Source organism: Myripristis murdjan, chromosome 17, assembly GCF_902150065.1.
Source record: "Myripristis murdjan chromosome 17, fMyrMur1.1, whole genome shotgun sequence".
Taxonomy (NCBI): Eukaryota; Metazoa; Chordata; class Actinopteri; order Holocentriformes; family Holocentridae; genus Myripristis; species Myripristis murdjan.
In genome coordinates, this window is record NC_043996.1 from 33,566,946 (window position 1) to 33,584,113 (window position 17,168).

General features: G+C 41.2%; 2 gene segments (V, D, J or C); both read right to left on the reverse strand.

Moving 5' to 3' along the window:
- Positions 1 to 4,552: 4,552 nt before the first annotated feature.
- Positions 4,553 to 5,143, reverse strand: LOC115375384 (T cell receptor alpha variable 38-1-like). The segment is given in 2 exon segments: positions 4,553 to 4,971; positions 5,062 to 5,143. Coding segments are annotated over 2 exon segments (465 nt in total).
- Positions 5,144 to 12,394: 7,251 nt separating this feature from the next.
- On the reverse strand, positions 12,395 to 16,428 carry LOC115375385 (T cell receptor alpha variable 21-like; the record flags this gene model as incomplete). The annotated part of the segment is given in 3 exon segments: positions 12,395 to 12,478; positions 15,823 to 16,127; positions 16,330 to 16,428. Coding segments are annotated over 3 exon segments (432 nt in total), but the record flags the coding sequence as incomplete, so codon positions are not given.
- Positions 16,429 to 17,168: the final 740 nt, after the last annotated feature.

Consider the following 17,168-nt stretch of genomic DNA (forward strand, 5'->3'; position numbering starts at 1 on the left):
GAGGTATTCTGGTGGTTTTCCTGGATATTGTCGATACCAGAAGAAGTAATCATTTGAAGCAGCAGTTTTGTCGTATTTGTATGACAGAGTAACTTTGCTGCCTTCCAAACTGAACTCTTCATTCTCGACTGGAGTGAGTTCCTCACAGCTGACACCTGAAGGAAGAGATAACTGTGTGTGTTGTTGTTCAGAATATTTTAGGAATGAAACACTCATGGATTACTGGAATCTAAAGGTTTAGTGAAGCATCATGTTGTTTACCTGATAGTGAGGACAGAAACAAAGGACCAAACACACCAATCAGCAGCAACACCATCTTACAGAGACAAACTGCTTGTGTTGTGAGTATTTAACACCAGTGGCCATGAACTTCCTCTCCTCTTTCCTATTTCTTTGACAGGTTTGCTCCTCCCTCTATCTGTCCCTCCCCTCGTTGCTTTGTGTTTCTTTAACCTCTTGTTCTCTATGAATGACTTGTTTGATGGTCTATCCTCATCATTTGTAGGTGTGGCCACAGTCGATGATTGGACATATATAATGGTGTGAAAAACGTTTGTACAGTCAGTAACAAAACTAACTTTCTTTCTGATATGTAGGAGCAGAAGCAGACAAACACTCCCAGAGAGGCCAACCAAGTTAGATAGATAGATAGATATACTTTATTGATCCCAACCAGGGAAATTCTGGTGTTCCAGCAGCAACAGTAGAAACATATAATAAAGTTAAATAAAATAGAATAAAGGCTAAATATATACAATAAAGACTATAAAGACTAAAAACTAAAAATATACATGAATGAATATGAAACAGATGAAATTAAGTATATACATGATTGCATAGATAAGGAGAGTTAGTACGAAACCACGAAACTAAGAACCCGACGCCCGGTACTGGGATTCAGGAACTAACCGACTTGATTCGACCTCTTAAGGAATCACCACTTCCCCTCCAGTCTGAAAAACAGTGTGAATGTATATTAACCTAGGATGTAATATATAGATAATAAATAATAAGGTGCTGGGTGATGTATAATAAATAAACAGTTAAGGTGCTGAGTGGTGGAGTGTTAAGGCAAGGCAAGGCAAGGCAAGGCAAGTTTATTTATATAGCACAATTCAACACAAGGTAATTCAAAGTGCTTTACAGAAACATTAAAAGCAACAAGACACAAATTAAAACAATAAAAACAGTCAATAAAAAGGGAAATAAAAATTTAGAATGATAGCAATAATAAAATACAGTAACATAAAATATAAAATAACATAAAATAACAACAGGCTCAGTACACTGCCTGAGCTAGACGGCCAAGGGCCCAGGGCGTGATAGGTCTTATCACCCCTGCGGCTCCTTGCCACCAAAAGGCAATGGGCCAAGGGTCCAGGCCGTGATAGCCTATATCACGCCTGCGACTCCTTGCCACCAGACTAGACAAAATTTGAACCAGCTCTGTCAGAGATTTCAGCTAGTATCTCTTGTCCCTGGCTCTGAACCATCAGGAATTTGGTTGGTCGGGTCTGTTTTTTTTTTTTTTTTTTTTTTTTTTTTTTTGTAAGGGACGTCGCCCTTAATAATACATCACACTATTTGCTCTTGAGTCCTTCACTCAGAGTCTTACAGTCCCGCCGGACACAGGTTCCACACTCTGGTCTTATTCAGATCGTGATGAACTCTAAAGATCCATCACAGGACGTCTCCCTTCTAGATCTGAATTCACAGCCTGCTCCCCAGTGTCGAGTCACAGCAGTAGCTGACTCAGACTTCCCGGTCACCCCCCGCAGGGATGCCGACAGCCCAACCTCTTAATTCCTTAGACTCTGAAACCTCTCCTATTAGAGATTTCAGCCCGGACTCAGTCCTCAGCCCTGGAATCTCTGACATTTGCTGCTGATTTAACAATAAACCCAAATAAAACAGTTAGGATAAGAAACAAAGTAAGAAAAATAAAAGGCATAAATAAACAGTGCGTAGTTTAAAAGTACGGGCAGTACAATAGGTAGTCCTTGGAGTGCGGAGGAGGCATAAATCAACAGTGTGTAGTTAAAAAGTACAGGCAATACAACAGGCAAGTATTTAATCTAACAGATTAAATACTTGCATTTAGGAGTATTTAATCTAACAGATTAAATACTCCTTAAAACAGAACTATACAGCAGACAGATGTGAGTCTCTGTCTGACAGATGTGATTTGTCTCTCTGGTCTTGCTGACATTCAGCCTCAGGTGATTGCGTCCAGCCCACTCCACAAAGTTGTCCACCACTGCTCTGTACTCCCCCTCCCTTCCCTCACTTATACACCCAACAACAGCCGAGTCATCAGAAAATTTCTGCAGGTGGCATGACTCGGAGTTGTACTGAAAGTCTGTGGTGTATAAGGTGAAAAGGAAAGGGGACAGTACAGTCCCCTGTGGAGCTCCTGTATCACTGACCACCGCGTCAGACAGAACACTGCCCAGACGGACAAACTGTGGCCTGCCTGTCAGGTAGTCAGTAATCCAGGAGACAATGGAGGTGTCGACACCCATCACCCGCAGCTTCTCACCCAGCAGCAGAGGCTGGATGGTGTTGAAAGCACTGGAGAAATCAAAGAATGTGATTCTCACAGTGCTGCCACCACCATCCAGATGCATATGAGCTCGTTGCAGCAGGTAGATGACGGCATCATCAACTCCCAAATGGGGCTGGTAGGCAAACTGTAGAGGGTCTAGCAGCTCCTTCACCTGCAGCCTCGGGTGGGCCAAGACCAGCCTCTCCAGCACCTTCATCAGATGAGATGTGAGGGCAACTGGTCGGTAGTCATTGAGGTCCGATGGAGTCGACTTCTTCGGGACAGGAACCAGGCAGGACGTCTTCCACAGCACCGGGACTCTCTCCTGAGTCAGGCTCAGGTTGTAGAGGTGTTGGATGACAGAAGACAGCTGGCTGGCACAGGTCCTCAGGATCCTGGGGCTGATACCATCAGGTCCAGCGGCCTTCCTCTGGTGGAGTCTCTCCGGCTGTCTCCTAACCTCTCCTTACCTCCTGTAGCTAAAAAATATCTGTACTAATTTGATATTTCGTATGAATTCATATTCTTTAGTTCATATAAAATTCTACACCCAACACAACTATTTTAACTTGAATGATTTTAAGAGTTTGTGTCATTTCTGTAGTGAAAATGAAATGTAAGACAACAGACCCTTGAAAGTCCATAGTGTTTGTCTCCCTCTAGTGTTTACTGTGGAGTATTGGTTTACCTTTGCATTCTGCATTTCTGCAGCAAAGGTTTTTGTATTGAGCTTTGGTGTTTCCTGTCACTGTGGGCTGCACAGCACAGTAGTACAGAGCAGAGTGTGTCACTGCAGTGGAAGGGATCTCCATACTAACACGCTTCTCATGTTTGTCAATGTGAGCTGAGAAACCAGGAACAGCTTCATGGACAGATCTTTCTTCTGTGATGGAGAGCAGGAACTCTGGTCTGGATCTCGGGTATTGACGGTACCACTGGATACTGTAGATGCTTCCATCATATTTGCAGGTGAAGGTGATGTTTCCTCCCTCTACAACATGTTCTTCAGGAGCTTCTGGGTTTATGCTGTTCCCTGAAGCCATGGCTGAAAAATAAATGGGATTCATCTCAGTCACAGCAGAGCTTTGAAGTCAGGCAAAATGTCTGCTATATCCACTGTAAGTTAAATAAGACTTTGATGACAGGTGTATAACTCACCTATAAAGTTTGCTGAAAGCAAACAGACATAAAGCAACATGTCTTTGGTGTGAAAGCCAGAAGGATGGAAGTCATGAGCCTCTCTGCTGCACAGCCCCTCCCCTTGTAATCCAGCAACTTGGAGTTGTAGTTGTAAAATATGTTTGCTCTGTGGGCAGTAATGCTATTGGCTGAGGTAACCCTGAACGGGCGGAGTAAAAAAAAATTGCGGCATTATGGAATACAAACCAGTAAAATGACCATCATAAAGTCACTCTGAGAAGGGCAGTTTCTGTGCAGTGTAGCTTCCAGAAACCAGATCGAAACTTTTCAAAAATATTGCTGTTTTAGTCTTCATCTAGACTTTAGAAAGAAAACGTGAATTTTCAGTTAGCAATAGATGAGTCCTTGCCAATAAGTCATGAAATCACTTTTTGGAGAAAATTACTGAGTAGATGTTTAAGCTGCAAAAAGGTTTTTTCTTTTTTACTGCACTGCATTTGTATTACATTTGAACAGAAAATGAGGTAAGCTAACAGAAGAATTATTATTTTACTAAAACAGAAACATGACATTTTTTTTTTTATCTTTCTGTGGGTCAAAGTTTCCAGGTTGTGTGAGCCATGTTCCAACTTTAGGCATCAAACAGCAGTGGAGAGAAAGGACTCCCTTGGTGGATGCCTCTCAGCTGTTCACGTTGGACCTGTTCTGTACGATATGCAGCCTGCTGTATGATCCTCTCTAATTAATGTGGCCACACTTCACCTACACAGTGAACATCCTACACATCACACACTGCACAGTTGAGGTGTTGTGTGCACTCTTCCTTGTATTTTCTTTGATCTATGTGTGATTTTTTTTTTGTGCTTTTTACTTCACTCCAACAAATGATGACTGTATTTGGCTCCCTCTAGTGGATGTTGAGGAGTTTGCGCAGTAAAGGTTTTTGTCCTGAGTTTTGGTGTTTCCTGTCACTGTGGGCTGCAGAGCACAGTAGTACACAGCAGAGTCAGACGGCTGCAGCTCCTCGATGGTCAGAGGAACTGATCTTAAGGTGGAATTCAGCCTGGATTTAAATCTGTTCTTCACACCATCCTCTGTTTTCTCCAAGGAAAATGTGGAGCGACTCAGGATGAATCTGGGCCTGTCGTTGACATCCTGTTTGTACCAGAAGAGAGATGCAGTTGTTTGACTGGTGTTATATTCACAGCCAAGAGTCACTGCCTCTCCTTCAGTAGCAGTCACATCTGCTTTTGGTTGCAGCACATTGTCTTTTTGTGCCCTGCACTCTGTAGGAAACAACAAACAGCGTCAGTGTGATGTTGAAGAATCCAGAGGGCAAATGTTGGATTAATATGCAGAAAACAGTTTAGTCATACCAAAGCACATGGCAGTCAGCAGCACTGACATGAGCAGAGCTGTCATAGCTGCACTGTTGAGTTATTATGAGCTGCAGCAGCTACAGAGAAGCTCTGCTTCTCACTGGTTTCTCTTCAGCTTCAACACGACGTTGGCACATTTGAAGGAGGAGCCTGTTCAGCTTGACAGGGCTCGTTCCCAATCCTGTGTCACTGTTGGCAGTTGGACACAAAACACATTTTCATACCACTTTCAGTCATTTTTCTTCATCATTTGCTTTTTTTTTTTTTATTGGAATAAATGTGAATGGAAAATCGAAGGAAAATATTTCACTGATGATCTTATTCCAAGATTGTGCTTCAGTTGAAATTAAAAGGAGAATTTTGAGAGATCTTGTATTCTACTCTCTTTATAGGCATATAATTTATTATTCAAATTTTTCCTGGACATGCCATTAAGTCAGATTCCAAACCTCGGTGATGATAATGGAAACTGTGGAAATAAATGATAACCAGAGTGTTATTGTGAAGGAAATATGAATGGACTTCAATAAAGTGCCACAATAAACATTTTGTTAGTTGCTGGTAAGACAGCTCCACTTGGTGGCGCTTTTTTTCAATAACAGGAGGAACTGAAGTGTGAAAATTCTTGAGGAAGCAGCAAGAATAACAGCCAGTGTTCCATCTCTACAACAAGGTCTAAAGCAACAGGAGAAACTAGCTGATGTTCAGCATTCAGTGTGAGAGTTGTTCTCTTCATGGCAGCAGTTTTTAATGACAGAATGGTCCAACAGGGCAACAAGAGAGCAACGCCTGCTGGGTCATGTCGCCCTCTAGTGGAGGAGGAAAGTGGAACAGCATATGGGAAACAGGCTTCCAGCAGCTTGTCAGGTTTTTGTACAGAGACTGTGTGTTTCCTGTCACTGTGGGCTGCACAGCACAGTAGTACAGAGCAGAGTGTGTCACTGCAGCAGAGGAGATCTCCAGATCCACACCACGCTTGTCTTCAGACAGCTTAGTAGAAATCCTTGGGTCTGATTTGAGAATCACTGCTGACTTTTCAATTCCTGTGATCATCAGGAGGAATTCTAGTTGTTTTCCTGGATCTTGACGATACCAGAAGAAGTTATCACCAGTGGTCATTTTTGTGTATTTGTATGACAGAGTAACGTTGCTGCCTTCCAAACTGAACTCTTCATCCTTGACAGGAGTGAGTTCTCCACAATCAGCATCTGCAAAAACAGATTTGACTCTCAGTCATGGATTTAATCAATGAACCAGATTACATTTGACATACTGGGTTAATCAGCTGCAACCAAACCCGACTCATGAAGAATTAGTTTCATCTGACATTTTCTTTGTATATCAAGTGATTTGAAGTGTGTCTTACCTTTAATAATACACACCAGTAACAGAAAGTAAAATGAAAACATGTTGAATGACAGAAGAACAAAGTGTAAAATGAAGAGCTGCTAGTTCCCTGGTGTTTCTGTAGCTTCCTGTCACTATTCAGCCCCTTGTGTTTCCTGATGGTTCCTCCCCTTCAAATGCCATTGCTGCTGTCATGGGCGTTTTTAAACTTCTCCAGAGGTTTTTGTACAGAGACTGTGTGTTTCCTGTCACTGTGGGCTGCACAGCACAGTAGTACAGAGCAGAGTCTGACGCCTGCAGCTTCTGGATCCTCAGAGGAACTGATGTGTTGATGATTTGAGCATCAAATTTCTCTTTGGGGAACTCTTCAGCATTATTTCCTGGTGCATAGCTGTTGCGCTGCAGCATAAACTTGGGGAAATCATTCACCTCTTGTTTGTACCAGAACAAATAACCCGTTGAGTAAGTCAAATCAAATGTACAATCAAGTGTAAGTGTCTCTCCTTCAGTAGCAATAACATCTCCTCCATGCTGGATCACTCTGTCTTGTCCTTTACACTCTGGGGAAGAACAGAGCATGCAGAGCAAGAAATGAATGAATGAGGATGAATAATGAAAGAAGAAGAAATGCTCAGGTTTCAACTTACCTTTCCAGAGAGTCAGAATCAGGATGTTTGTCAGCCAGTGTTTCATGTCTGCAGTGAGAGGGGAGGAGAGAGAGGAAGAGCATTGATGCTCTGATGGATCTGGGCCTTCACGTCATTGGTCCTTCACCTTCATCTTTTGTTGAGGAAGTCTTGTTTCAATTGTAATCAGTGGCTGTTGAAAGTGGATGGGTGGATATTTCACCTTGGTTCTTCTCCAGAGAAGTTCATGAGGGCTTTAAACCTCTGACCTTTCAGTTATGGGAGAATCTCTTTCACTGCTACCTCCACCAGATTACTCTGCCATTTTCATTCAGTCAGAATATTCATCCCCTTAATTATATGTTCACTAACATTACTGTTAACAGTTCACTAAAACTTCATAAACAAGAGATTTTACTGTTTTTTGTTTCCTCATGTTTCACATGGTCTGTCAGATTTGGGGATCTGGCAGTGAGTTCTTGATATGATGATGTCACTCTGAGGACAGATGGACTCACTCATGTTTATTTTTTTATTTATTTATTTACTTTGCTTCTTTAATTGCCCCCAAGGGCAAAGATTATTGAAATAGATTAGACTGAATCATTTGAATTGAATTGATCCATAAGTTTCATTCAAAGGAGAAACTGTGCTGATGCTGTCAGCGGTCTTTGTAAAATTTAATCTTGAATAAAGGAAACTTTATCAGACAAAAACGTATTCCACCAAATACTGAAGGTAACGTAAGAGCTCAAGGTTTCGCCTACCTGATGTTTACATTAACACTTTATTTTGAAAATTCAGTTTTTCCTCTTTCTTTATTTGTTATTAAAGACACAGGAAAAATGAGACACAACACAAGTATTAAAATGACTGTGAGTTATCCTGGAGATGACATGAGCTCCACCACGAGATCACATCCACAACTGTAGTCTCAATAATCGTGGAGATAAAGGACATCCCTGTCAAGAGTCTACATCTAGAAAAATAATGAGAATTAAACACATGTTGGAATTGAATTATATATATTTTATCACTGAGCACCAAGGTAATTACTACACATCAGAGTGATGCTGTCTTAGTTTGTCAGTGCAACATGTCAGTGTGCTGATGTGATAACGCCACTCGAGGGCACTGTTGTTCAATAGCAGGAGGAACTGAAGTGTGTAAATACTCTGTGAGGACACGACAGGTTTTTGTACAGAGACTGTGTGTTTCCTGTCACTGTGGGCCTCACAGCACAGTAGTACAGAGCAGAGTGTGTCACTGCAGCAGAGGAGATCTCCAGATCCACACCACGCTTGTCTTCAGTCAGTTTAGTAGAAAACCCTGAGTCTGATTTGAGAGACTCTGCTTCTTTTTTAATGTTTAAGCCTGTGATCATCAGGAGATATTCTGGTGGTTTTCCTGGATATTGACGATACCAGAAGAAGTAATCATTTAAATCAGCAGTTTTGTTGTATTTGTATGACAGAGTAACTTTGCTGCCTTCTAAACTGAACTCTTCATCCTTGACTGGAGTGAGATCTTCACAGCTGACACCTGAAGGAAGAGATAACTGTTACTTCTTGGTTCTTGACATTTTTAGCAGTAAAATAACGTCAGTGGAATGTGAATGTTTTTTTGAAAATGTTGTTTGACATACCTGACAGTATGGTCAGAAACAAAGGTGAAAACACACTGAAGCTCAGAGCCACCATCTTAAAAACCAAGTCTTTCATGTTTTAAACACCACTATGGAAATTCCTTTTTCTTCTTTTCTACTTTGACAGTTAAAGTCTTTGTTCAGTCTGTCCTTCCCCTCGTACTGATGAAGCTCTTTAACCACTTGTTCACTCTGAGCAACTTGTTTCATGTGATGCTCTGTTCTAACCATTTGTAGGCGGGGCCAGAGGCTCCAGCTTTGTAGATATTGTGTTTTGCAGTTTTCAACTGTAAAATCATAAATTTTTCAAGATCTTCCTTTTTGTAATTGACGTTGTTTTGATACAATAAGATTGCTAGCTTTTTTGTCATCATAGTTGAAAACAAAAAGAAGAAAACCTTAACAGTAACAATAGCTGAATATCAACCACAAAAATTAATGCAACTTTTCTCCAGAAATATTTTGATACATAAGTTGATGCATTTTTTTTTTTTTTTTTTTTTTAAGAAATCATAGATCACTGAATGTTTTAAATGACTTTGTTCAAAATTCTTGATTCTTTTCCATTTGCCAGTTGTAACTATTCATGACAACAAATGATGATGATGAAATGACATTGGTACTTTTTTTCAGGGCCTACCCAGTGGTGGGTTTTCATGCTTTATAATGAATGCCGGATGTGGAGAAAATTTCAGGAATCTTCATGGTATTTAATTAAGGCTTGGATTATTTAGCTTTCTCTTATTTTGCGTCATGGTCATGGAATAATCCTCAGAACACATTACATCTTAATGATCTGGTCTCCTGGGAGAGTTCAAAGCTCTGATAAAAAACTGTGTTACTGAAGAGTGCAATTGCTATTCCTAAGCTGGATTTTGTTGTATGTGTCTGTTGTCCTTTGTCTGTTCTTAACGTGTTTTATTTTAGAATTTTTGTAAGTCTGGAATGATGTGCTCTTCTTGGCCAGGTCTCCCTCGAAAAAGAGATTTTAATCTCAAGGGATTTCCTGTTTAAATAAAGGTTAAATAAATAAAATACTATCTCCATCTTTTTAACTGATTAAAAACACTTGAATTATACAGATTACCCTCAGCTGATGAAAACAAGACTGAACTGACTGATAAAATTAACAATTTACTCCAAGCAGAAATTTCTGTCAGGAACGTCACTCAGATTTCTTGAATATGAGGTAACACTGTTGGACCACTGACAGGATTTGATTTTGAGTGTCAGAGTTCTTTAGATTTTTTGGGTGGAGGACCTTCAGAAAACTGTTGGGAAAGAGACGGACACTCAAACAGCAGCAAGAACAAGATCCCATCTTACTGATGACTTCAGTGAGGGAGGCATCTGTGATAGGGTCAGATAATTCAAAGATGCAGTCATTTGCCTATGGACAGGTGTAGTAACAGCTCCATCCTGGGTTCGGCTGGTTTGGTGCAGCAGTCTCTCATTGAGGTCAACAGATCCCAGTGACTGCACTTACTCATAGACCTTTCCCCATCAAGCAAGTTCCTCCTGAGCAGCTGAGCCCTATAAAAGGTGCCCTTTCACCTTTTTAAACCCAGTGGTCTCTCACACCTCAATCCCCATCTCCAGGCCTGACTGCCATTCGTTAGTCACAGCCCGGATCACTCTGAGTAAACATCCCCAAAACACTTTGGAGCCCTTTTACCGTCCGGAGCCCCATCCCAACATACGCTCCGTCACAGCCCTCTTGCCATCCAAACCGGCATTCGTACGAGCCGTGACCATCTGAAGAAGAGAGACTCTGTCACAAACTCCATCGCCAAAATTCATTCTCCTGATCTTCCTCCCGAGCGCTCCGCTGCTCCGATCCAGCCTTCTCCTTCCAGACAACCTTCATCACCGCTCCACAGCTCCCCAGGCATGAGGAAGGATTTCTCCTGCACACCTTTGATTAAGTTCCTGGTGTTTATTTAGCACATAACGCAAATCTGTAATTGGCTAACACTCTAAAATCTGTCTAACTTAACGTTCAGATGACATCATCATATGACATCATTTCACTGGATCACAACTCTTTAATACGTATATTTTGCCTGTGTTACAGTTTTTCTTCTTACTACAGTTTCAGTTCATCATTTATATATATCCTAGTCGGTAGGGTGTAACTAGTGGTCATAGTTTATCATGAAGTGAGTTTAATTAACGTCAGGTGTTCGATGTCGATCCTTGACCAAGAAAGATCTGCCTGTCTTTCAGTTTATTGCTGTTTACTTGTGGCTGTTGTAATCATGGTAATATTCCCAGTCTAAACTCCTCTCTTGCCTCCTCAGTAAGAGACATAGTTTTGCTTGCTTGGTACAATATTTTTAGGTAAAAGTACTAATGGTGGACTTATAATCACTCCTATTGTCGTTGTTCATAACCTACAATAGTTTCCCGTTCTGTTCATCTGTTTCTACAATAATATATTAATGAAATTAGGCTTTAAATGTTGTGTAATTTTTACTTTATGATGGCAGTATATTGTGGAGCATCAACCAGCTGATTAGTCATTGCTGTGTATTTGCTGAGCATGTGAGTCCTCCCACAGTGTTTGACTAGCAGCTGGAACCACAGTGGCTCTGATAAAGCATGAGTTCCCACAATCCATCTGATATGAAGCTGTGCTTTGAATTCCACTTCCCTCCTCTTTGAAGAATAGTGAGATATCTGTGTTCAGGTTTTTGTACAGCCTCTTGTAGACTTTCTATCACTGTGTGTCTAGAGCACAGTAGTAGAGAGCTGTGTCTGCCAGGGTTAGGCCTGTTATGGTGAGTTCAGTGGATGTGTCGCTTGTTTTGGATCCATAACGTCTATCAGGAATATGTTCAGAGCTGTAACCTTTGGCTCCTTTCCAGAGTATAAACTGAGGAGCCTGGTCAGACTGATGTCTGTACCAGTGAAGGGAAATTCCTCTGGAGCTTGTTTCATAGGTGCAGGTGAGGGTGACAGATTGCCCCTCTGTCCCACTGACTTCATCTTGTACAGGAGAGATGTCGTCTGCAGCTGTTAGCCCTGGAAAAAGTGGAGAAAATCAAGCCATTAGACTAACATTGTCCATGAGGCTGAGAGGAGAAGACAGTGGAAAATGTCCAGTGTCCAGTGTTCCTCTATGGCCAGCAGCAGCTCAAGTGTTGAGAGAGTTGACTGGAGCTGAGATCACAACATGACTAGTTTGTGCATGACTGCTTGACACAGACATGTAGATGAGTGTGGCTTTTCACTGCCTGCTGTCTGATGTCAGCCTGTAGCATACAGGGAGTTATCTCCAAGCTAACAAATGACAGCAGATATGCCATGTTCTGCTCCTGTGGAATCTGCACATCAACAACAAATAGAGCTTGATGAGCTGGAGAAAGCTTTCTATATTGCTAGAAACAGGTGGATCAAAGTGTGATGCTGTCTATCATACCAAAGAGAAGTGCAGCAAGAATAATCCACAGCCAGTGTTCCATCTCTACAACAAGGTCTAAAGCAACAGGAGAAACTAGCTGATGTTCAGCATTCAGTGTGAGAGTTGTTCTCTTCATGGCAGCAGTTTTTAATGACAGAATGGTCCAACAGGGCAACAACAGAGCAACGCCTGCTGGGTCATGTCGCCCTCTAGTGGAGGAGGAAAGTGGAACAGGATGTTGGAAACAGGCTTCCAGCAGCTTGTCAGGTTTTTGTACAGAGACTGTGTGTTTCCTGTCACTGTGGGCCTCACAGCACAGTAGTACAGAGCAGAGTGTGTCACTGCAGCAGAGGAGATCTCCAGATCCACACCACGCTTGTCTTTAGACAGTTTAGTAGAAATCCTTGGGTCTGATTTGAGGATCTGTGCTGACTTTTCAATTCCTATGATCAACAGGAGGAATTCTGGTTGTTTTCCAGGATGTTGTCGATACCAGAAGAAGGAATCACCACCATCAGCAGTTTTGGAGTAGTTGTATGACAGAGTAACTTTGCTGCCTTCCAAACTGAACTCTTCAGTCTTGATTGCAGTGAGATCTTGACAGTGAACAACTGCCAACAAAGATGTGTCTCACATTAATGGATTTAAACAAAAATTCTAATTATATTTGACACACTGGGTTTATTGATGTTGACACAGCTAGACTTTACAGTTTATTCATTCCTATTTTTTCATTAAGAATTTTCTTCATACATCAAACGATTTGAAACACGTCTTACCTTCAACAATACACAAGAGCAACAGAACGTATATTGACAACATGTTGAATGAATAAAGAGCTGCTAGTTCCCTGGTCTTTCTGTAGCTTCCTCTCACTATTCAGCCCCTTGTGTTTCCTGATGGTTCCTCCCCTTCAAATGCCATTGCTGCTGTCATGGGCGTTTTTAAACTTCTCCAGAGGTTTTTGTACAGAGACTGTGTGTTTCCTGTCACTGTGGGCTGCACAGCACAGTAGTACAGAGCAGAGTCTGACGGCTGCAGCTTCTGGATCTTAAGAGGAACTGATGTGTCGTTGATTTGAGCATCAAATTTCTCTTTCGGGAACTCTGCAGCATTATGTCCTGATCCAGAAGGGTAACGCTGCAGCATAAACTTGGGGAAATCATTCACCTCTTGTTTGTACCAGAACAAATAGGCGTTTTTGTTGTTGCTGGTTTCAAATGTACAAGCAAGTGTAATTGTCTCTCCTTCAGTAGCAATAACATCTCCTCCATGCTGGATCGCTCTGTCTTGTCCTTTACACTCTGGGGAAGAACAGAGCATGCAGAGCAAGAAATGAATGAATGAGGATGAATAATGAAAGAAGAAGAAATGCTCAGGTTTCAACTTACCTTTCCAGAGAGTCAGAATCAGGATGTTTGTCAGCCAGTGTTTCATGTCTGCAGTGAGAGGGGAGGAGAGAGAGGAAGAGCATTGATGCTCTGATGAATCTGGGCCTTCACGTCATTGGTCCTTCACCTTGAATGAATGAATGAATGAATGAATATGTTTATTTTCGATCACAGCTGCACAACAAATTAAACATAATTAAAGAGAATTAAAGAGAATGAATATGGCTGGTCGAAAAGGGTTTTCGGCTGAAGCAAAAGCTTATGGCTGCCGAACCCTTGCAATCAATTTCAATTGTTTCCTCCTGAAATCCTTAATAAGAATAAGCAAACAAAGCACAGATAAGATAATAATTCTATTTACATTTACATACATGCATAAGTGTGTACCTGAGTGCACATATATACATACAGTACCTGCTAGCTGTCATACAAGAAGCGTACATACTGACATAGATACTCTTTCTTTTTTTTTTTCGTTATGAAACCAGTATCCAAAACACACACTAAACAAAAGGCCAAAACTTTGAATTTTATCAAAGAATAAATTATGAGGCATTTGTAATCATTTCATCATTTGTTGAGGAACTCTTGTTTCAAATGTAATCAGTGGCTGTTGAAAGTGGATGGGTGGATATTTCACCTTGGTTCTTCTCCAGAGAAGTTCATGAGGGGTTTAAACCTCTGACCTTTCAGTTATGGGAGAATCTCTTTCACTGCTACCTCCACCAGATTACTCTGCCATTTTCATTCAATCAGAATATTCATCCCTATAATTATATGTTCACTGACATTACTGTTAACAGTTCACTGAAACATCATAAACAAGAGACTTTACTGTTTTTTGTTTCCTCATGTTTCACATGGTCTGTCAGATTTGGGGATCTGGCAGTGAGTTCTTGATATGATGATGTCACTCTGAGGACAGATGGACTCACTCATGTTTATTGATTTATTTTTTAACTTTGCTTCTATAATTTCCCACAAGGGCAAAGATTATTGAAATAGGTTGGATTTAAAGATTTGATTTTAGATGATCCATAAGTTTCATTCAAAGGAGAAACTGTGCTGATGCTGTCAGAAGTCTTTGTAAAATTTAATCTTGAATAAAGGAAACTTCATCAGAAAAAAACAAATTCCACCAAATATTGAAGGTTGTTTAAGATTGCAAGGTTTCGCCTACCTGATGTTTACATTAACACTTTATTTTGAAAATTCAGTTTTTCCTCTGCCTTTATTTGTTATTAAAGACACGGGAAAAATTAGACACATCACAAGTATTAAAATGACTGTGAGTTATCCTGGAGATGACATGAGCTCCACCACGAGATCACATCCACAACTGTAGTCTCAATAATCGTGGAGATAAAGGACATCCCTGTCAAGTGCCTCCATCTTGAAAAATAATGAGAATTAAACACTTGTTGAAATTGAATTATATATATTTTATCACTGAGCACCAAGGTAATTACTACACATCAGAGTGATGCTGTCTTAGTTTGTCAGTTCAACATGTCAGTGTGCTGATGCGATAACGCCACTCGAGGGCGCTGTTTTTCAATAGCAGGAGGAACTGAAGTGTGTAAATACTCTGTCAGGACACGACAGGTTTTTGTACAGAGACTGTGTGTTTCCTGTCACTGTGGGCTTCACAGCACAGTAGTACAGAGCAGAGTGTGTCACTGCAGCAGAGGAGATCTCCAGATCCATTTGGGTTTTCTCTTCATTCACTTTAATATAAAGTCCAGAGTTTGGATCAGCTTTTTTTGCTCCTGAACCTGTGCCCAAGTGGTAGAAGAGGAACTCTGGTGGTTTTCCTGGATCTTGACGATACCAGAAGAAGTAATCACCACCAGTTGCTTTCTCTGAATATTTGTATGACAGAGTAATGTTGCTGCCTTCCAAACTGGACTCTTCATTCTTGACAGGAGTGAGATCTCCACAATCAGCATCTGCAAAGACAGATTTGACTCTCAGTCATGGATTTAATCAATGAACCAGATTACATTTGACATACTGGGTTAATCAGCTGCAACCAAACCAGACTCATGAAGAATTAGTTTCATCTGACATTTTGTTTGTATTCCTAGTGATTTGAAGTGTGTCTTACCTTTAATAATACACACCAGTAACAGAAAGTAAAATGACAACATGTTGAATGAAAGAAGAACAAAGTATAAAATGAAGAGCTGCTAGTTCCCTGGTGTTTCTGTAGCTTCCTGTCACTATTCAGCCCCTTGTGTTTCCTGATGGTTCCTCCCCTTCAAATGCCATTGCTGCTGTTATGGGCGTTTTTAAAGTTCTCCAGAGGTTTTTGTACAGAGACTGTGTGTTTCCTGTCACTGTGGGCCTCACAGCACAGTAGTACAGAGCAGAGTCTGTCACTTCAGCTGAGGAGATCTCCAGATCCACACGATTTCTCTTCTGTTTCAGCTGAACAGACATTCGAGGGATTGGAGGTTCTGCTTCCACTACAGTAGGAGTTGTTGTGTCTGTGATCAGGAGAAGGAACTGAGGAGCTGATCCAGGATACTGTCGATACCACTGGAGATTATTAGCTTTAACTGAATAGTTACAGGATAGAGTGACGCTGCGGCCCTGAGATGAATACACTTCAGCTCTGATGGCAGTAATATCATCTGCAAATGTGTCACCTGTTGAAGGAAAAACATACATGGAGAGTTTAGTTTCAAAATCATTCATTGATGACTTCCTGCTGATTTCTTTGTCTTGAGCTTGTACATACAAAAGACACTGAATAGTGAATTCCAGGTTAAATGAAAAACTGAATCCAGAATATTGCTTTCAAATTGGCCTTGTTGTGTTCCAGTTTGTCTTGTGAAAACCTTTACGTACCTCCAAGAGCTGACAGGAGTAAAAGTGCAAAGTGTATTGCCATGGTTAGAGAGCAGAATGTGGAATATGTTTCTGTTCAATGAGGTGTGTCTGCTTTTATGAGCTGTGGTTGGTCTGATGTTCACAGCTGGGAATAAAACAGCTCTCTGCCATGCAGCCTCCTCTGCAGTCAGTAGGAGGAGCTACACATCCACTCATCCTGGACCTGAAGCCGTTTCCATGGTGACAAGATGGGAAAAGATGGAGGTCTGTTTCAGACATCAACAGTTTCAAAACTTTGAATGACTTTTCTAAGGATGTTTTCTTTGAAGTTTTACTCTTTTGTTTCAATCATAAAATCCTTTCACCTCATCAGAACATGTTTTTATTCATGTAAAAGTTAAAAGAGCTCACCCGTACAAGCAATATTCTAATTTAGTGTTGATTTCCCACGTCTGTGAATGTGAACAGGACTTGCGTTTGGAGACGCCCATAAATGTTGAACAGAGAGAAAAGGGACACTCCATGGAGGACCACAATGTCCACATCTTGGATAGAGAGGACAGATGGTTGGACAGAGGAGAGAAGGAAGCGATCTCTGTCAAGATCGAGAAACCATCTGTCAACAGAGGAGGAGGTCTCAGACACCATCTGCCTCCAACCTTCAACGCTGTACTGTCACCCTTCACAGGAAGTCCAACCACACACCCTTGACCTCTTGTGATCCCAACGACCACCATTCACTCCTGGAAGACTCTAACCAGCGTCCTTCACTCCTGAAGTCAGGTGACTCCACCAACACTAACGCCGGTCATCACAACAGGAAGGAGCACTGACGCTCCAGTAGTTTCAACCACCTG